The sequence below is a fragment of the Salmo salar genome, chromosome 15 (genome assembly GCF_965601325.2).
Source record: "Salmo salar chromosome 15, fSalSal1, whole genome shotgun sequence".
NCBI classification, from domain to species: Eukaryota; Metazoa; Chordata; class Actinopteri; order Salmoniformes; family Salmonidae; genus Salmo; species Salmo salar.
Window position 1 is genome coordinate 33437501 of NC_138305.1, and position 21579 is coordinate 33459079.

The following is a 21579-nucleotide window of genomic DNA, read 5'->3' on the forward strand; positions in this document are numbered from 1 at the left end:
GAACAGTTCCTCTAAGATAAGTTTGACCCATTTGGTTTTCCTGAGAGATATACTGTGCACAAACAGCACAAAAATCCAGTATCCTTGGATTGACTTAAAAACATATTGAGTTTCTTCAGAGATGCTTCCCATAAGGCCTTGAATGAAATAGGGAAGTTAGATAAATATACACCATCACAAAATAATGGCTGGTGAAACAGGAAGTTTGAAGCTGACCATCAGACCTCGGGTCACATGTCAGAGGCTTTACAGCAATGGACATTATCAGGAAACCTGGGTCTTTCAAATAAAGATAGAGGTTGGAAATGGCATGGTCACAAATGGAGACAAACAGACAACATTGAATGGAATAAAATTGAAGGGGATTGAAAAGTAATTTAATAACAATCAGTGCCTGTTTTGATCAGGAATGATAGCTATCCCTTGTTGGTGTAGATATGGGTAATTTAGTCATGTTATTGGGGTCTGAGTCATAGACTCCCACGGTTTCTTGTTATAAAAACTAGTAAAATAAGTGTGACCGTTGTTGACTAGAGTCATTCTTAAAGTCTGGGATTCACCAGTTCATCAACCTACTGTTTACCAGTAAGAACCAACTGTACATGAGCTGGTCTTTTGGGAAAGTGTATGTAAAGCCTCTTTTACAGTAATCCAAAAGTATGGTCCCTAGTGTGGGCCCTAGTGTAGGCCCTGATGTAGGCCCTAGTGTAGGCCCTAGTGTGGTCCCTAGTGTAGGCCCTGATGTAGGCCCTAGTGTAGGCCCTAGTGTGGTCCCTAGTGTAGGCCCTGATGTAGGCCCTAGTGTAGGCCCTAGTGTGGTCCCTAGTGTAGGCCCTGATGTAGGCCCTAGTGTGGGCCCTGATGTAGGCCCTAGTGTGAGCCCTGGTGTGGGCCCTAATGTGGGCTCTAATGTACTCCCTAGTGTAGGCCCTGATGTGGGCTCTAATGTACTCCCTAGTGTAGGCCAAAGGTGAAGGAAAACAAAGACACCAAATGAAAGCAGAACTTCTAAAGGCCTCACTCAGACATCCAGGCTTCCCCAGAGTGAAGTGATCCCCTTTTACAAATAGAGGTATTCCTATCATCTATACAGGTGATTGAGGGTTTGTCTCCACGTGTGTCTCTTTCCACACGGCGATGACAGCAGCAGCCCCAACCCAAGAGGAAGTGGTGTCTTTGGTCGGGGGCCGCCATGACGCTGCTTCCTGTCCCCATGACTGAGTTAGAGTTTCCAACGGGCTGTAGTTAAAAGAGCCAGAGGGCGTGCTGTGTATCTTCAGTCTGTTAGTCTGTCTGTCCGTGCGTTTGGTTTGTTCCTCTTTCACTGTGGATTAGTAACTCACGCCACGCTGTTATTTTGCCTGCAGCTTGCCTGAGGTGAAAGAACGCTGGTTGGATACTCTTCACAGGTAAGCACTACTATTTTGTTTGTTTTTATTGGACCTTAATTTAAACAGGGAGTCACCATTTAGACCAAGGTCTCTTTCGCAAGGGAGCCCTGCACATACAATTCATAGACCAAAAAATACATAAAAAATAAAATGACCAACTAAACTACAGCACTATTAACTCTATACATACGGTAAATGTCACTTGATTGTGCCGTAAATGGCTAACCTGGTTACTGGGTTAAACTATACAATTATTTGTAATAACCCTTTTATCTTATTTTTGGGGGTCTCTGCTTACATATTATAGAAAGATTGTGGGATCTATCAATGTATTTGTAGTAACTTGCAGTATCAATGGGACTGTACTGTCTATGTCATTCAATTACATACAGTATAAGATATAAAATGTATGCACGCTTGACTGTAAGTCTCTTTGGATAAAAGCATCTGCTAAATGGCATATATTATTATATTAATTAGTATTGGGCTATGTGTAGAATTAGTATTGGAAGGTAGTATAAAGACATCTGTGATGGAGATAGGAACTGTATTTTAGTTAATATTACCATTCTTCATGATATCACAACTTATAGTAAGTATATAGTTAAACATTTTCTGTCATACAATTATTAGTGGTAATCATCCTTTTCACTCATAATCAAATTAAGATTTTATCATATTGACATATCCATATTCCCCCCATATCCATATGGCTCACCAGAATAACTAGGGATTTACTTGAGATCAATCAAATATTAATATTTGTATGTACGTCTTTTAATCTTTCCAGGAAAATAAAAGCAGCAACAGAGAGGGCAGGTTCTATCACACCCCTCCCAAGTGTTCTGATGAAGGTGCTGAGCAACAGTATCACAGTAAGTTTCTCACTAAGGGTCCCGTCCCAAATGGCACCCTATTCTGTATACAGTACACTACAAAAGTATTGAACTATAGGGAACAGGGTGCCATTTGGGATGACGCTTTAGCTTACTCTCCAGTGTGCTAAATATACAGCAACAGCAATTAGAACAGCTGAAACAGAGAAGAGGTGTGTGATTTATTACCATAGCACATACTGTGTCGTATGTAGACCTATTCCCTCATACCTTACTCAGATTCTCCTTACCAAAGGTGGTGATGGCAGATACTGTAGAAAAGATGGATCTGCTTTCGCTTGTCTGCAGTCGGTCATTGATATCGAGATACCGTTGTATTGCTCGGCTATTGATTTCAAGATATCATTGTGTTGCCAATTCATAATATTCACTCTTATTCAATCTATTGCTCTCATGTTGATGGGCTTTGATGGCTCTGAAGAGGAATGTACTGTAACCTCTAGAAAGGGCCATTATCAGTAAAGATATAACCTCTAGAAAGGGCCATTATCAGTAAAGATATAACCTCTAGAAAGGGCCATTATCAGTAAGGACGGAGTATTGGACATTCTTAGAAAGGCACTCAATGCAGACACACATTGCAGCATGTCAAAACATGATCTATGATCATTCAGACATTATTTATAGGCCTTTGTTTGACGCCATGTACATATAGAATTAGAATGAGCATACATTGACCTTTACCGAAATAGTATAATTGCTTCTGGAAGGAGTCGACTTTATCTTCAACAACTTTCTTCTGCATTATAGATAATTCTCTCTCTCTCTCTCTCTCTCTGTGTTTAAGGTTAAAACTCTAACAGGAAGTGACATGGACCCGTTTATCGAGTTTCCCCTTGATGTGAGTACCGTACAGTACAGACCCTGCTTCTGCTTCTCTCATCCATGTGTCAATTGTTCTGGAAACACCTTTGGTTTCCTTAGACCTCAGGGGGAAAATATAAGGTTTATTTTTAGGTTTGATGGGGGAATTCGAACTACTGCAATCTGTTGCTCAGATAATAAGCACTTACATAACACAAGTGTATTCATTGTAACAGTTGATTGATACTGTACAGTGATGATGCTTTTTGGAGGGTTTGTGTTTCGTTCAAATGGAGATCCTTGTGTTGAACTTGTACATATTGGTGTGAAAGTGGTGGGTGTTTTTGAGGGGGGTTTCTGGGGGGGGGGGGGGTAAATTCTGAGGGGTAAATTGTTTGTGATGGAGGAGTTTAAGGAGGGAGTGTGGGCGGGTAACACTCTTACCACCCTACACCCTCACATGGAAACAGGCGTGCAGACACAGGAGGAGTGGTTTAAGGGCATAGAGCAGAGGCTCTTCCCCTCCCTCCCCTGCCACACGTTCCTCACACATTCTCATGACAACATCTCCTGTTTTGTGTTTCTAGGGCGGCACAAAGATCCCCACCCTGCCCAGGGAGTTGTGTAACGCAAATGCAATGCAGCCCATTGGTGAGTTTGAACATCGCTGAAAAACAACGTCATGGTATCAGTTAGCACTACTGTATACTGTGCCCAATACTGCACACTACATCTGTACCTACTCAAGTTCTCTAATTACTTGGCTTCTTTCATAACAGAAAAGGGCGGCAACAGTAAGAGAAGCATCAGCATCTTGAGGAAATTGAAGAGGACTTCCACCCTCAACAGCATGTCCTCCTGTCCAGATACAGACTCCAAGAGCCAACTGTTTGGACAGCCTCTCTCCAAGATCTGCCCAGAGGATGGGATGCTTCCCAAGCCCATCACAGTACGTCACTCTACCACAACTATCTTGGTTCTGTAACATCTTGGTTCTGTACTGTCTTTGTATGTCAGATTGTCATCATTTGGACAAGGTGTGTGGCTGTGGGCATTGAGTGAGAAAGATTTTATTGATTGTGCGATATAACATAGCACTTTCAATTCATGAACTGAACTGCCATAATGAACTGCCATAATGAGTTGTAGTGAGAGCTGTTGATTTGACCCGCACCTCATTCTACCAAGCGTCACCTAGGGTAGCGTCACCTAGGGTAGCGTCACCTAGGGTAGCGTCTGCTAGTCTGCTAGGGTAGCGTCACCTAGGGTGCGTCACCTAGGGTAGCGTCACCTAGGGTAGCGTCACCTAGGGTAGCGTCTGCTAGTCTGCTAGGGTAGCGTCACCTAGGGTAGCGTCACCTAGGGTAGCGTCACCTAGGGTAGCGTCCGCTAGGGTAGCGTCCGCTAGGGTAGCGTCCGCTAAAGTAAATAAACCCTTTTAACTAAACACCTTGGTAGAATGAGGTGCATGTCAATTCAATAGTTAGGAATCATTATGGCTGTTCAGTTTCTGAAATGATTTATTGATTAGGGCACTTGATTAATTAGGTCATTAAATTGTCACTAATAAGTGCAGTTAACAAAGCATTTGATAATGGTTGCTAAGAACCTGCCTGTCTGCAACCCAACCATAGATTTGATCTACATGTGATGTTCCAGCTGATAAACACGCACAACGCACCAAACTCCTATCTCACTCTGACTCTGCCCTCCCCCTCACAGAACACACACACACACACAGCAGGTTGTTTGATTTGCTCATGCCTTTTCTCAGCCTGGTCTGACCTCTGCTTGTTCTTCTCTCTCCCCACCAGGAGATATTGGTGCTTCTGTGGAAGAAAGGCCCCTCCACAGTTGGGGTGTTCAGGACGACATGCAACAATAAGACCCTGAAGGCCATCAGGGAGCAGCTCAACAGTGGGACGGCGGTGGAGATGGATGCCCTGCCCGTGGTTCTCCTGGTGGGTCTACTCAAGGTAAAGAGTCATCCATCTGTTCACTCATCTGTCCCATCTGTCCGTCCATCCGTCCGTTGGACACTCTCGCGACTTATCAGCAGTCTTCCATTGTGTTCTAACCTCCAACGCCTTCCCTTCTAATTACAGAGTTTTCTGAACGAGCTCCCGGGACGCCTGCTAGTGTCGGAGCTGTTTGAGACCTGGATGAAGGCCCTGGAGAGTGAGGATGTCCACCAGAGAGGCTTGCAGCTCAAGAGGTAAGCTACCAAACACTAATGAGCTGATGCTAGGCTAAAAGTAGCATTAGCTAGCCAGTACTAGGACCAACTGTTAATGCTATGCTAAATGTGGCATTAGTGCTAGCTACTATAGCTACTAGCTACTATACCACCTGTCCAGTCACCCCCATTGGTGACCTATAAAACTGTAAGCTATGCAAATGTAAGACTAACGTAGGCGTTTGGTTGAATACAAAAATCCCTGAACTTTTCCATTGCTGTTGTAGGTGTGGCAAAGCATATATTCAGGGGACTTTTGAATGGAGTTTTTCAGAGATTCAGATAAAGAGGAAGTAGTGTCTCTCCCCTCAATGTGTATATTTCAGACCAGGCACTTCTCTTTTTTCATTGAATTCCCCTCTCAAAAAGAGAAGCTTAAAATAATAATTAAAAAAAGAGCGGCAAACTGATCTACATTTTCTTCCTGTTCTTTCTCTCCTCCCTTCTCTCTTCCTTCCTCCTCTCAGGGTGGTTGACAAGCTACCAGGGCCTAACATCCTGCTGCTGCGGAACATTCTGTGCATGCTCCACCACATCACGAAGAGCAGGCTTGCCAACAAGATGGACGCCAAGAATTTGGCGGTGTGCATCGCTCCCACTCTGCTGCGGAAGGATGACATGTCCTTAGACGTGCAGACCGTGGACAAGGTGAGAATACGGTTCTGACTGGACTCTTTGAAGCTGCCAATGTGGTTTTCATGCACTGAAAACCAAAGTGTGTGTGTGTGTTTTGTGTGTCTGTGTATAGGCCTGTGGTTTTGCAAGAACTTTACCCTACAGTAGTCAGCACTGAAACAGGACTGAGTTGTTCAGTGAAAGGAGATGCCAACCCTCTTTCTAAGTAATGTTGACCTTTTATGTTCTTTGTGATGTTTCCTTTAGGTGGTAGAGCTGACAAGGTTCCTGATAGAGCATTGCAGTGAGATCTTTGGAGAAGACATCCTGAGCCTTTTGGGAGATCCCGATGAAGATAGCTCAGGTAAGCGAACTGGGCTGCTTTAGGCGCCACTCTTTGCAGTGCTACACATTGAATCACAGAAAATGAGAACATTCTGTGAACACAGATTTCTGTGAACACATTTCAAAGTAGTACAATGGGAATAGGAATCATACACTGCAACTGATCAATGTTCTGCCTCTTTCTCCTCAGAATCTGTGTCGTCACAGCGGCACGACTCTGCGTATGACAGCACCGACCCGGACTCTGAGGGGGACAGCATGGGGTCCATGCAGGGAGAGGGGGAAAGTGGCAGCTCGTCCCCATCTCTCCTCTCTGCGTGCAGGATGGAACGTGGTACTGTCCCCTCCTGCCCTACCAACGCCATCTTCCACACCTTCACCAACAAGACGCCCTTTGACCGCCGCTGCTCAGAGCCAATCATCTTCCCCTCTGCTGGGAAAAGGAACCTGGCCCGTAGCCATGACGACTTCTCCGTAGAGGGCCGGGACTTTGAGGAGCAGCCACTAAAAAAGCAGATCTCTAATGACTCCTTCCTGCTCCCGGGGCATGGTGCCGCTACCAGGCCTGCTGCCACACTGTCCCTTCCCAAACTCGGCAGCAGCCATCCGTCAGGCTCGTCATCCTGCTCCCTGGAGAGCACCACCTCCAACGCATCGGAGGGCTCTGTGTTTACCAGCTCGCCGCTGGCCTCCCCGGGCTGCCCACGCAGGGCCCAGTCCACACATCCGAGGGCGGACACGATGGAAGTGGCCAAGCGACGCACCCAGTCCATGAAGGTGAACAGCAAAGCCCTGATGACGACCAAGAGCCTGGGAACCTTCGCCCGAATCAGTCTGAAGAAAGGCCACATCCAGAAGGAGAAACCTTTCCCCTGTGGATCCCTCCAGGAGGACTCCCAGAGTGAAGCCGAGGCCCCGCTCAGGCAGAAGCATCCCCTGTCTGCCATAGAGGCCTTCCAGCAGCTGGATAGCAGACTGCCCTCGCAGCCCCCCTCATACGAGCAGGCAGTCCAGAGTGTGGCTCAGCTCACCCTGTCACATTACGGCTCCATGACTGTCAAGGCCGCAGCTGCCACTCTCAGCAGGAATTCCCGCCCAGCCTCTATGAACGCAAACTTCATGTACTCCTGTACCGTCAATCAATACACAGACTGCTTCTCTCAGGGGACAGACAGTGATGATGTCACCGCAGTCCAACAACATTCCGGCGGATTCCGGCAGCGAGCGATGTCTGAGTCTGTGTCGAGAGCACACCATGAGACTGTATCACGGAGGTGCAGCCAGCCTGTGTTCGAGGAGTATTCTTACGCCAAGGAGTCCTACGTTTAATTACCTTTATCTGACATATCTCACTTTTCACTTTGAATGTACACAAACTGTAATGTACAACTGCTAGGTTGAACTTGCTGAGTACTACTGTTTAGAGTACAGAATGAAAGATATTTCACCTGAAAAGCTATTTATGAAGGTAGATACTCCTCTAGTGTACCTACAGCAAAGCTATGTAAATAATCTGAATCTGAATCTGCAGGTATTTTGGATATATCTCCTTCAGTTTTACTTTTGTTAATATACTGATATGTACTGTACATAAATGTGTGACTTTGTGAAAATGTGTGTATTTTTGTGTCTTGACTCTACAACATATGTCCTTCCACTACAATAAAGCACCTTTATGTTACATTGTGACTTTGTTCTCCAGTTATTAAGTCTGTACACTTTTTGGGGGATTTTTTGGGGGGGAGGGGGGCCCTAGGAGCACTCAAGTCCTGTGACTTTGCAGCTTTGGCTAGAATCGATTGGCCATTGCAACCCCAAGCAAGCAGTTCCACTCAAAAACAACCTTGTGCTCATGCAAGTACAAGAGATGAGCTCCCATACATACATAAGCCATACTGCTTTCTCAGTTCATCCCATGGGCTCCACTAACATTAACACAGCCATTTTAGAAGGATTGTAGGCTTGTAGATGTTTGCGTTATCTTACTGTTTGTGTTGTCTTACCATTGTCACACTAAGAACACACAAACCAATCTGGAACCAGGCTAGGTTAGATGGACTTCCTCTCACCATTCAACAACGCCATTAGCAAATGCATTAATGAGGAACTAATATGGGCCATGCAGGGTCGGGGCTGTGAGTATTAGACCAGTTAGGCCCGGCTTGCCGGGCTGTGAGTATTAGGCCAGTTATGCAACACAATCTAACAGCCTTCATTAAGAGAACAGCATGCTCTGGCTGGTGGCTCACAGAAGAGGAAACCAGACGCTGATCACGTGGACGGATTTGGTTTTTCTCTGAATTGCTTGTTGTCGTGGCTGCCTTGATGAGCCAATCCGATGCCATGGCTTCCCTTTCCTCTCTCAACTTTTTAGTTTGAGGTTTCCTTTCTTAGCGTTGGTCTCTAATTCATTAATGGTGTTCAGTTCTAGTAGGCTTTCATTTTCCTGCAGGGCAAACACCCTTATTGGACTAAAGTATTCATTTAACTGTGATTATTAAGGCCTTACCTACTCATGACTATTCTCACCAAGAAGGATTAATTTCCTAGACTTCCTAGAATCTTTCCTAGATGAATTTACTAGGAGCATGATTAATTTCCTAAAATCCAAGATGCCTGTTAGGCCAGTAGCCGTGATGAGAAAAGAGAGTAACCGACCAAGGGCAACGTGACCGTCCATAAAAATCTGTTGATGTGCCCTTGAACATTGCACTTAACACATTGCTCCAGGGTCATGCGTATTAATACACACTTGCACATGTGTGAAAGAGGACAAATATAAGCACCCACCATATTATTATTATTATTTTGGGAAATGTCATTACAATACTTAAGCAATGGGAAAGAGAGACGTGAAGAGAGCTGCATTAACACACAAAGCATGCTGTTTGTTTTCTGAACACATTCTGGGGACTGTGTGAAGAGAATATGAAGCTATAGCCAAAAGGCGATGTGATGTTTTTCAGGTCCTGTAGACCAGGGCTGCCCAACCCTTTCCTGGAGATCTACCTTCCTTTTCAGTCCAACCCTAATTCAACACACCTGATTTTACTAATTAGCTGCTCAACAAGACCTTAACTAGCTGAATCAGAAATGCTCAATTAGGGTTGGACTGAAAACCTACAGGAAAGTAGATCTGAGGCTGCCCTGCTCTAACCGCTAGCCTAACTGCCACTATACATCTGCATTTGACAGTTGAGGTACTAGCATCATGCAGGCGTGACACAGCCTGACTTTAGAAAAATGTTCTTATGTCCTGTAGTGACCACAAGCTCGTCCTCCCCAATTAAGGTGCTACCAACCACCTGTGATTACAGTACATGTATTTTTTTTACAGCACATGAAGATCCAATGTTTTATGTTGAACCTAACCATTATGAGCCTTACTGACCATAGATAACAATAGAATAAAGCATGATGGGGACTGAGGCTGAGATTAAGACCACAGAGAAAGGGGTCAGCCAGGTTACTGTAACTGCACACATTACTTCTATACCTCCAACTACAAAAGGTAAAAACATTTTCAAAAAGAGCTAATGTGAAAAGACCTGATTTTATTGGTCAAAATACAAATTAGTGGAAAAAAGATCAAAATTGGGCTGCCTGTGTAAACGCAGCCATTGAGCCTTGTAAAGTAAAGGGCTGGACTGAGTGATTGACAGAATTAATGGATGTTTCTACGTCAGTATAAGAACATGGTGTCTACAGAAATGACTAATGAGCAAAGGCACACTACAATACCAGGCTGTGCCCTTTTACAACCCTTAATGACCGGTGACAGCACTAAACAATGTACACCCAGAGAGAGTACAGGGTGAAGGGAGGGTGAGGGAGGAGGTCGACAAACATCAATACAGCATCACATACTTTTAATGAATGGGAGACCCTATCCCTCCAGCTATTCAAAGGAGGACGTAAAGGGATGGGTTGAAAATAGCCCTTCTGAGATTTTTTATTAAAGTGTCCATGGGCTATATTGGCCTCTTGTCAGAATTGGGCTGCCTGTGTAAACGCGGCCTAAGTCATGTTTCATGCTTTCCAGTCGAAGCAGTTTGCACATATATTATGATGTTTTTGTTCGTTTTGGTGTTCGGCAGGTTTTCTTTCTCACTAATCATGTAAATGTTGACCCCCACAACTGATGTAGCCTAATTAATTTGCTTAGTGTTGTAACTCTTTCTGTTACGTTTTTAGCTAATAACACACAAAACAAGCAATTATGTTCGCTTTGCCATAGCGTATAAATTAAACACAGAAGGGATAGTGCGACAAAGCTGGCCGACGTTTCTCACATTAAAAAGGTTTACAATATGACTGGAACAGCATTTACTCAAAAATATTTGTTTTATTTTCCATAAATAGTATAAATACATAGACTTAAAAAACAAGGATAAAAGTCACATTGAGAGGAGGTGTAAAAGATACAGACACTCATGTCATCCATCCTTGCCTGAACTGAAAACCATGTGCTTCTCCCACACATAATTAGCAGGCCAAATCGGTGGGAGGGCTATCGATTATCAATGAACCAATAACTGTTCAAACATACATTAACAACAATTACACAATAAAGAATAGACTGAATGGGATGAAATGGTTGGAAATATATAAACTATGGTTTGAATATGAATAATGGTATATAGGCAGGTACCTGGTACACTACATCATATAAATACACATTCACAAATACAATTAAATATGGAGAAAATGTCTGTGTGTGAGTGGTGAGGATCAGAGAACCTAATTTAAAAGATAGAGTGTAACCACAAATATTGCATCATTACTGTTTGTACAAACTTGCATAGTTGCAGCCAATCACTGGTATAGAACAAAGGCATAGAAATGCAATGTTTACTTTTACCACAGTGGTTTCACCTCTGTCACTACATAGATCTAGCCTGTGTCTACTTCCTGTGGCATATATTCCTTTCTTTCACTTTTGGGGTTATTTAGGCTGCGTTTACACAGGCAGCCCAATTCAGATATTTTTTCCACTAATTGGTCTTTTGACCAATCAGATCATCTCTGAAAATTGGTTAAAAGACCAATTAGTGGAAAAGAATATCATAATTGGTCTACCTGTGTAAACGCAGATTAGGTTTGTCTCATGCTTTCCATTTTGAAACAGCTATCTTGAAAGGATTGACACAAATGTAAGATGAGAAGTAGGTACAGGGAGTGAAGGTTTAATAACTGATGGACACAAAACAGAACAGGAACAGTGTCTGGACAGGAACACATAACAACAATTAATGCTGACACAGGGAACACCACCGAGGAACAGACAGAGGAACAGACAGATATACAGGGGCAATTAGCCACGTGAAGAGCTCTGCTGCGTGTAATGATGGGTAGGGAGGGGGAGCGGGAGCAGGCGTGACATAGCTCATATATTATGAACTTTCTTGACGTTTTTGTTTGTTTTGGTGTTCGGCAGGTATTTTTTGGGGCAAGTCGAAGTGCGATAGCCGAAGTCTATGCCCCTTTTTCTGTGATTGGTCAACAGTACTACTAGTAGGAGTGGGAACTATGGACGGATTCTTCAATTAAATGTTTGTCATTCAATGAGAGACGACTAATACTGTACCAAACATCTTAGATGTAAAATTGCGCAACTAAGACCTCTGCAAAACATCTAAATTAATTACATATTTATCAGATTCATTCAGACTATTTTGAGGTGTTATGGCTATGTTGTTGCTATGGTGGCTGAAGAGGGAACTACAACAGAAATATTGGGGGGTTTTTTCTCATTTTTCAGGTCTTTACGGAGTATGCGAGCACAGACGTTCCTTTGCCTAGCCGAGTTCTGCTAGGAGCAAGCCAAACCTGCATGCGGACACCTTTAGAGAACTGATAATGCTGTTTGTGGTTGACATGTACATTTTGTTACAGTTTCATATAGTTTTGTTTAGCCTTTTTTAAACGCCATATAAGCAGAGCAAAATAAGAACATTTCAAATGTGGTTCCATTCCACTCATGCATGACTAGTGTTCTCTCTGTTTAGTATGAGACCACCACTGCTTCCTGATCACAGTGAGAATGTTTAGAATGCTAAACAAAGTGTCAATTTAGGATACAGTATACCACTTATGTACATACAGTGCCATCAGAAAGTATTCACAACCGTTTAATTTTTCCACATTTTGTTATATAGTGGGATTCAAATAGATTTAAACTTCTTCAGGATCGGTGGGTCCCCTGCAGGATGGTTGGGCTAACGTAGGCTAATGCAATTAGCATGAGGTTGTAAGTAACAAGGATTTCCCAGGACATAGACATATCTGATATTGGCAGAAACATTTAATTCTTGTTAATCTAACTGCACTGTCCAATTTACAGTCACTAGTGAAATACCATGCTATTGTTTGAGGAGTGCACAGTTTTGAACACGAAGTTATTAATAAACAAATTAGGCACATCTGAGGAGTCTTCATACAACATTTTGAACAGAAATGCAATGGTTCATTGGAAGTCTAAAACTTTGCACATATACTTCTGCCATCTAGTGGTCAAAACCTAAATTGCACTTGGGCTGGAGTACATTACGGCCTTTCTCTTGTGTTTCAAAGATGGTACACAAAAAAACTTTGGTTTTTTTCTTCGTATTGTCTTTTACCAGATCTAATGTGTTCTCCTAAATTCCTTTCACATTTTCACAAACTTCAAAGTGTTTCCTTTCAAATAGTACCAAGATAATGCATATCCTTGCTTCAGGGCCTGAGCTATAGGCAGTTAGATTTGGGTATGTTAATTTGGGGGCGTGAAATTTTAAAAAAGATCCTTAAAATCTTAAGTCATTTTTGTCAACAATATACACAATTCTCTAATGCCAAAGTTTAAGAACATTTATAAAACAATTATGAAAAATAAAACAGTATCTCGATTAGAAAAGTTAAATTCCCTAAGTCAATACATGTTAGAATCACCTGTCACGTTGTATAATGATAGGAGACAGGTGCAGGAATACCAAAGTTTTTGTTATTTCTCCCTCCAAAATAGTGTACGCCATGAACCTGACGAGTCATGAACATGACGTGGCTGAAGCCGTGGCTGAAGCCGAATACAACAAGTGTAGACGGGCCATAGCGCAGGTGGTTACCTCCCGGAACTATCCGTGGCTGACCCATTCCCGTCTGCCAGCTGCTCTCCAGAGCACATTTGCCACTCTCCCCATTACCCCAGGGCTGACGTTTTCCACTCTCCCCACTCTCCCCATTACCCCAGGGCTGACGTTTGGCGCTGGGGTTGATGACATTCTGGAGCAGACCGATAAGGTTTGTAGGAACCGGGAGACCCTGAGGCGGTTCATGCTGCCTCCTCAGGTCCCGGGTCCAAGGCAGACGGACCGTCACCACCCACCTGCACCCGAACTACGGTGGGGTCCCTCTCCTGCCCCATCACCTTGTGCTGAGGGACAACAGCGGGGAGGGCACAGCGTGCGGTGGAGCAACAACCTGTCAACCGTCACTGCCATAGGGATGTGCCTGGGGGACCCAGGCGCTCGGGGCGCCAGAGGAGAGGCGGGCCCCGGCAGGACCCCTGACACACCCTTCCTCAGCCTCAGCCGCTTCTCCCGTTCTCAAAGGGCAAAGTGGGAGGAGGGTGTGGAGTCCCCCTGGGTGTTGTCCACAATGCTCGAGGGGTACTGACTCCAAATCCGGTGCCGGCCCCCGTCCTTCAGGGGCCTTCGTGTCACCACTCCTTTCTCTTAGGTGGGGTGGAGATGCTGAGGATGTGCCGCCGGGAGCTGGTCAGCACAGACGCCTCCCAGATCGGCTGGGGGGGTGTGACCTAGGGCAGGTCGGTCAGTGGCTGTTGGCTACCCCCTTGGAGCGGCCAGCACATCAATACATGAGAGCTCCGAGCTGTACTGCTGGTCCTGCGGTCTTTCCTTCTACATCTGAAGGGAAGACATGTCCTGATGAGAATGGACAACACCGCAGTGGTGGCTTACATCAACCATCAGTGTGGACTGAGGTCCCACCGCCTCTATCTTATGGCACGGGAGCTCCTTCTCTGGGCTCAGGGACGTCTAGCGTCTCTATGCGTAGCGCACTTACCTGGTATCCTGAATGTGGCAGCGGATATGCTCTCGAAAGAGGGCCCGCCGCCTTGAGACTGGAGCCTACATCCCCAGGTGGTGCAGCACCTGTGGGACAAGTTCAGGAGGGTGCAGGTGGACCTGTTTGCCTCCCTGGACAATGCACACTGCCCCCTGTGGTACTCCATGTCGGAGCCACCAGGGCCTCTGGCCTTGGATGCTCTGGCTCATTGGCCAGGGCTGGAGCTTTACGCATTTCCCCTTATCAGCCTTCTCCTGTCCCTGTTGTCTGGGACACCTTGGCAACTGCCCCTGAGACCCGACCTGCTGTCTCAGGCCGGGGGAACTCTGTGGCATCCGAGACCGCACCGCCTCAGTCTGTGGGCTTGGTCCCTGAAAGGCACCAATGGTCCATGTTAGGACTACAGGAGGTCGTAATGAAAATCTGCTTCCGCAAGCTCAAGCTCCCCACACCCACCTATGGAGACCTCATTACCACCTGGTGTCGGCTACTATGAGCGGGGTGACCACCTGCCTTCGCTTCCGAGAACAGTTCAACGGCGACCTCCGCAAGCTAGCCATCAACATGGTACCCTTCCCCAGTCTGCACTTCATGCCCAACAACGTCAAGACTGCTGCCTGTAACACCACACCCCCTGGACTCAAGATGTCCGCCACCTTCATAGGGAACAATACAGCCATCCAAGAGCTGTTTAAGTGTCTCTGAGCAGTTCACTGCCATGTTCCGTCGCAAGGCCTTCCTACTGGTACACCGGGGAGGGCATGGATGAGATGGAGTTCACCGAGGCAGAGAGCAATTTGAACGACCTGGTTTTGGAGTACCAGGATACCATCGCTGAGGGTGAGGTATATGAGGATGAAGAGGAAGAGTCTGAAATCCAGAGCCAAAATTTTACTTTCTTAAACCATCAAATAATGGGCTGTTCGAAAACCAACAAAACCGTAACAAAGAGCAGATACATCCCATTACATTTACACAACTACGGTACCACTTGAATAACATTTATAAAAGAAAAATTGTTGCTTTTTCTGTATATAAACTATATTGAAGCAACTTTATAATGAGCTTTTTCTCCTAAATGCATTTTATTAGGCAATATTTGAATTAAAGTAAAGATTTCGTTTTTCCATACTGCACAGTGCATAGGATTCTATGTATTATTGAACTGTACATAAGGGTCCATAAGAGTGGAGTGGAAGACCATCATATTAAAATGAAATTACTTGAGCTGAATATATGTCAGTCCTGCATAAAATGTAAATGCCTTTCTTTGCTAGCCCCCCCCCAATCAAAAAAAAAAAAACTACTAGCAGGCAACCGAGGAAGTGATGTAACAGCAGTTACACTTCCTGGAAATCGTTGCTATGACAAACATCAACAACTCGACGCTTCTTCACTTTCATTTAGCTACCAGTTTTAATGTTTTTATCAAATAATACGGTTTGTTTTCATTAGAATAATTTTGCTAGTTAGAGATTAGTTTAATTGCTAACAGTAAGTCGAAGAATGACATCCCTTTTACAGCCTCAAAAGGAGGCTCCAAACGGGACTTACACATTCGCCAGTCGCCCAAGACCTGTTCAAAACCGCACCAAATACAGAGAGCCCGCCGCGGAGCAGTACGTTTGATAGACATAACGACATATGCTGTCAGTAACTGACAGTTTAGCCAAAAGCTCACATCAGCAGCATAAACAACTAGACTTTTTGCATAATGAAATGGGTAGCTAGCATATAGCCAGCATAGGAGAGTTGGGGTCAGTTCCATTTCGATTCCTGTCAGTTGTTGTACTGTATGTGTTGCAGGGTCAGGCAGCTGAAATGGTGCTAGCAAGTGTTCAGGTTTTCAATAAGTAGGCTATCCAGTCTTGATTGATTAAAAAACAGGTGCAATACCTGGTGCATTAATGTAACTGCATTAGTGCACGGCTGTGGATAAGTGTATGCTAATTCGTTTTTTATCAAGATTGTACATAGAAAAAAACATGTGAGCACCTGTTTCCTTGTCATGCAGAAGTGATGGACAGAGCAATTATGGAAACATCATGTACGACAGACGTGTTGTCAGGGGAAACACATATGCCCAGCACATCCTACCAGTGGTGAGTTTCCAGCTCACCAAGTCAGATATTGAAGGTGATAACCACATTGGTAAAATGTTTCCATTACATATTGTATCATTATGTATTGGCCAGGCAGCTCAGCCTGACCCTATTGAGGTCCAGAGACAGCAGGAGTCCAGAAGGAGATCGGTCGCTCGGAAGCGTGCCATGGAGCAGTTCAGGCCCAGGACTCCAGAGGCTTTGGAGGGAAGGAAGCACATAGATGTACAGACAGGTAAAACCTAAATCTATGGTTAAAACAGAACAACATCTCAGCTGCCTACTGTCATTGTTGATTGATTAGACAACACAGAGGTTGGATTATTTCCAGAGCTGGAAATAATTATTTGGATTATTTCAGAACTTTATCTTGAGGAGCTGAATGATCGCATAGAGGACACCAGCGTCGAGTGCCAGACCGATGCCTTCCTGGACAAACCGGCCACCCCCCTCTTCATTCCTGCCAAGTCCGGTAAAGATGTGGCCACACAGATAGAAGAGGGAGAGGTATTACGTCTTTTTATTTTTCCTCTTCTTGATTGTTGTGCAATGAAAACAATTTAACATTTGTGAAGGAGCTTCCTTCAAATGGATTGGCAACAGGGTGAAAACACGTTAGGCATGTATTTGTATTTATTATGGATCCCCATACTCTTCCTGGGGTCCAAACAAGATTACGGCGATTACATCAGAAAACATATAAACAAAACATTACGTCATTCAACACATTATTACACCACTACTCTACCACTACATATCTACAATACAAAATGTATAATATAACAATGTGTGTGCCTGTGTGGGTGTGTCTCTTCACAGTCCGCATTGTTCTATAAGGTGTAGTTTAATCTGTTGAAACAGTATATTTCAAAATGTATTCAACAGACTTTTAACCCACTTTAACCCCTCCTGCCCATGTCCCCTGCCTGGCCCTGCAGCTGTTTGACTTTGACATGGAGGTGCGCCCGGTGCTGGAGGTACTGGTGGGGAAGACTGTGGAGCAGGCCCTGCTGGAGGTCATGGAGGAGGAGGAGCTGGCCAGCCTGCGGGCACAGCAGCGGGCCTTCGAGGAGCTCCGCAACGCCGAGCTGGTGGAGGTGCAGCGGCTGGAGGAGCAAGAGAGACGCCACCGTGAGGAGAAGGTACAGGAACAGGACCACCAGACATGGCTGCTGCCACACGGATACATGTCACCAATTCTCAGGCCAAAGATAAATGAAGGGATAGATTAGCTTTAAAAAGTTAATGTCCATTACTCTCAATAGTGCAACAGAGGTGGTTTGTTAGGGTGCTGAGTGGTGGACTGCTTGCCTGAGACCTGAAAACATTCGCTTCCTGAGTGAATGCCTAGGCTTTTACTAGGGAAGCCAGTGCCAATTAATCAGCCTGCAGGGATTGACATTAAGGTCTGAAAGGCAATCGCCCATTGGGCAAGTCAGCAGTATTTTGGTGTTCCCCAAAATTATGATAACTTGCCAGAACATTTAAAGTAGCAATTTTTACCAACACATGGGAGGAACCAGAAAGGCCAGACTATTGGAATTCTTTGCATTTTGGTTGTTATCAGTCAAGTAAAATAAAACACCTGACAAATGGAGCAACCTCAGAGCATGCTTAACTTGAGCGACTGCTCAGGGCACTTTCCCCAGGCAATAAGGCAACCCTTAATGTCAATCCCTGACCTGGGTTCAATACCTGCTCAGGCACCATAGCATGAGGTTCCAGACAGACTCTTTGGAGGGAAACAGAACCATGACTTTCATTATCTCTCTTCTCTGAACAGGAGCGTCGAATCACCCAGCAGCGAGAGGTGCTGAAGAAGGAGATGGAGACTGCGGACAAGATTGCGGCGCGAGCGTTTGCCCAGCACTACCTGGCCGACCTGCTCCCCTCGGTCTACACCACGCTGAGGGAACACGGCTACTTCTACGACCCTGTGGAGAGAGGTCAGTCTTCCCTCAGGGCCCTGCGGAGTGTCCCTTGACCCTTTCCTCCAACAACTTCCTTTAGACAGTTACATAAGAGGTCGTGCTATATGAGAAGTTCAATGCACAAGAGAGGACTGCCAAGACTGGTATTAGTTTGGTATTTTATTAGAATTCCCATTAGCTGTTGCGATGGTAGCAGCTGGTCTTACTGGGGTCCACGTGAAGATCCATGGAAGAATCTCACTGCATACTCCTCGCATCCTTGCTCCTTGCCTCCTGGAGGTGGTCAGAGGGGAGGGACATCTGGCTTTCTCATCCAATGGGTTTTGAGGAGGCGAGGAGAGAGGACGCACGGAGTATGCAATTGAGATTCTCCCTATGTATAGTTCGAGTACCAACATATTATGTATTTGGTTCTAAAGATACATGCATATTTACAATGTTTAACATTCAATGTGGGTTTTTTTTCGCGTGTGTGCTCTGGTCTTCTCTAATGTCCAGATATTGAGACTGGCTTCCTCCCGTGGCTGATGGCTCATGTCAGTAACACTTTGGAGAAGAGATACGTGGCAAGAGCAGTGCTGGACAGTAAGTGGATGAATGCACTTCTGAGATTTTTCAAATATCAATACTTTAAATCTTAGTATCTGTGCAGTTATCACATTCCAATAGGCCTACCACAGAAGTGCATTTACTGTAAGGCCCTCTTGAGATTTAACTGGTCATAAACATTGTTTTGGCTCCATCTAGTGGCTATTGTTTAATACTACAGAGGCTATTGTAATTTAGAGAACCACCCCCCTGACATTTACAGTGCTGCAGTTCTGAACTCAAATATCCTACAAAGACCATTGATGCAACAGCAACCCATAAAATGCCATTTCAAAGACACGTGTTATGCCTATGTTATATCTGTGTTATGTCCACAAGGGGTACTAGAACCATGAGGGTTAAACCCACCCGGGTTCTTCGACACAGACCAAAGAGTTATAGCATACCCTCTCCGTATTTGTTTCAGTGCTTATCCATGATGTCACCCAGAAGAGGCTGGAGCTGTTCCAGCAGATGCAGCCCCACGACCACTCCACCCAATGAGGGCCTGTACCACTATGGGGGGACATGCAGGTAACGTCAGCCAATTCAAAAGAACCAGCATTTGTTGACAGTATAAACGAATGAATAAACCCACTGCCTGTATGCTTCTTAAGGCTAGTTATTTGATATTGGAGCCAGAACCATTGATGCTGTGAGTGTGTTAGTTTGAATGAAAGAGACCTCCCCATTCTGTCAGGCCTGAATCCAAAACGGTTATTCGGCTGTCCCCATAGGAGAACCCTTTTGGATTCCGTATAGAACCCTCTGTCGAAAGGGTTCTATCTGGAACCAAAAGGATTCTTCAAAGGGTTCTCCTATGGGGACAGCCGAAGAACGCTTTAAGCGTGTAGCTTGAAATCCATGCCTGCATAACTCAAGTTTTCATACAAATCTTTCATCCGTGTTACACACAAAAGTCAGACTTAAAAGGCGCACTTAAGTCTGACTTTTGTCACACCTTAAGTGCATCAGACTTAACATGCATGAACGATTTGTGTGAAAACTTGAGTTATACAGGCATGGATTTCAAGCAACACGCTTAAAGGGTTCTTCGGCTGTCCCCATAGGAGAACCCTTTGAAGAAACCTTTCTGATTGCAGGTAGAATCCTTTTGGTTCCAGATAGAACCCTTTCAAGTTATGATTCAGTCCTTAGAGCGATGTACTACATGTTCCTCATGCTGGCCTACACCACTTAACAGCTCCTCCCTTGAGTTACAATCAAAACCAGGATGGTAGAGTGACTGATAAAGCAGGTTGATGTTAATGTTTTTAACCACACATCTGTAAGAATAGAAGAGGCTTAGAGCACTGTTTTTACACCTGACGACACATTGCTATTGCATATACAGTAAATAACCCATACTATTATAGCCGGTCTGGTCCCAGATCTGATTGTGTTTTCTAAAGCCACAATGTTTAAAAATAAAAATATTTGCATCAGCATGTTGTTGTTAATCCAACGGTCCTGGCTAAATGCAAAAATCCATCAAGATTACGTATTGGGCATTCCTCTCCATTCAGACAGTTCCTCTCCATTCAGACAGAATCCAATCACATTATTGGTTGATATTCTGAACGGAACACCAATTTGATTATTTTAAAGTGTTTAATCTAACCCAGACAGCACCTTTAATCACATGTACTGTACGTAATGTAATCCATTACAAAGTGAATCTCTGTTGCTGCTACTGTGTCCAGAAAGTTAACACAAACCATATTGTTTTGTTTCTTTGCTCTGTTTTCTTTACAGGGAATGCATTTCAAATGAAAAGTTGAGGAGCTGAATGGCGAAAGGAAAATCTCTACATATCTGTGCAACACAGTACATTAAATGGTTATTGAAAAAATGATTTACTGTACTTATAGTCATGATTTGAAAATATCAAACAACTGTCTACAATAAAGACTATAGATTTAACTCTTAGCATTTTCCACATCCATTAGTCTCTGGTTTCATGGACAGTGCTTTTATAGCCTATTAGTTTCCTGTCCTTACCCTTAGTGTTGTAGACAGAGTTTACTGACTTTGATGTGATGTGTTGTAGGCTTGTGTTTCAGTAGCCCATAATCTGCAATTGGTGGCTTGAGTTATTTTCCCCACTGGTGTAGTCATTTTCCCAAAATTCTGTTTGTGTTTCTTGAAATTATACTGGTGTTCATTCACTAAATTCCGGTTTACAAAAAGTCACATCCCTCAACAACAATCTTATAGTATTTGTGCTAGTGCCTTTACTTGAAAGTAATATTCTAAAACAAAAATATTGGTTACTTAAATGGTTACCAAACAAAACATTAGCTCTTGCGCTCATACCATTATGCAAAACATATTTTTTGTTTGTTTTGAAACCAATAAGACAAATGCTGGAAAGTACAGTACATCTGTGTTTCAAGACACATGTACAGTATCCTTGTTTATAAATAGATTGTAAACAATTTCCTCTTTACAAGTGGCTGTTTCGGTCCAGTTCAGCCTTTATCTATGCTATATACCGTTCTATTTTAATCTCACTCAACTATTGGTCCGTTTCCATTTATGAAACCTCCCCAACCCGTTCACAGCGTTTCCTAGGTCGAGTTTTACAGGGCGTCTGCTTCTGAC

At 44.2% G+C, this 21579-nt stretch overlaps 2 protein-coding genes across 2 annotated transcripts; both read left to right on the plus strand.

The window, feature by feature from the left end:
• The first annotated feature begins 1261 nt into the window (after window positions 1-1261).
• Window positions 1262-7968, plus strand: tagapb (T cell activation RhoGTPase activating protein b). The gene is made up of 10 exons (XM_014143987.3): window positions 1262-1409; window positions 2182-2266; window positions 3075-3128; window positions 3679-3742; window positions 3871-4040; window positions 4906-5067; window positions 5197-5306; window positions 5795-5975; window positions 6210-6306; window positions 6478-7968. Exons 2-10 carry the CDS (start codon window positions 2240-2242, stop codon window positions 7614-7616), a joined length of 2004 nt encoding a protein of 667 aa, XP_013999462.3. The 5' UTR covers window positions 1262-1409; window positions 2182-2239; the 3' UTR covers window positions 7617-7968.
• A 7741-nt stretch (window positions 7969-15709) lies between these two features.
• Window positions 15710-20830, plus strand: rsph3 (radial spoke head 3). Its single transcript, XM_014143989.3, has 9 exons — window positions 15710-15973; window positions 16369-16456; window positions 16550-16691; window positions 16818-16963; window positions 17395-17598; window positions 18240-18402; window positions 18886-18972; window positions 19403-19509; window positions 20731-20830. The coding sequence occupies exons 1-8, from the start codon at window positions 15861-15863 to the stop codon at window positions 19477-19479; spliced, it is 1020 nt and encodes a 339-aa protein (XP_013999464.1). The 5' UTR covers window positions 15710-15860; the 3' UTR covers window positions 19480-19509; window positions 20731-20830.
• Window positions 20831-21579: the final 749 nt, after the last annotated feature.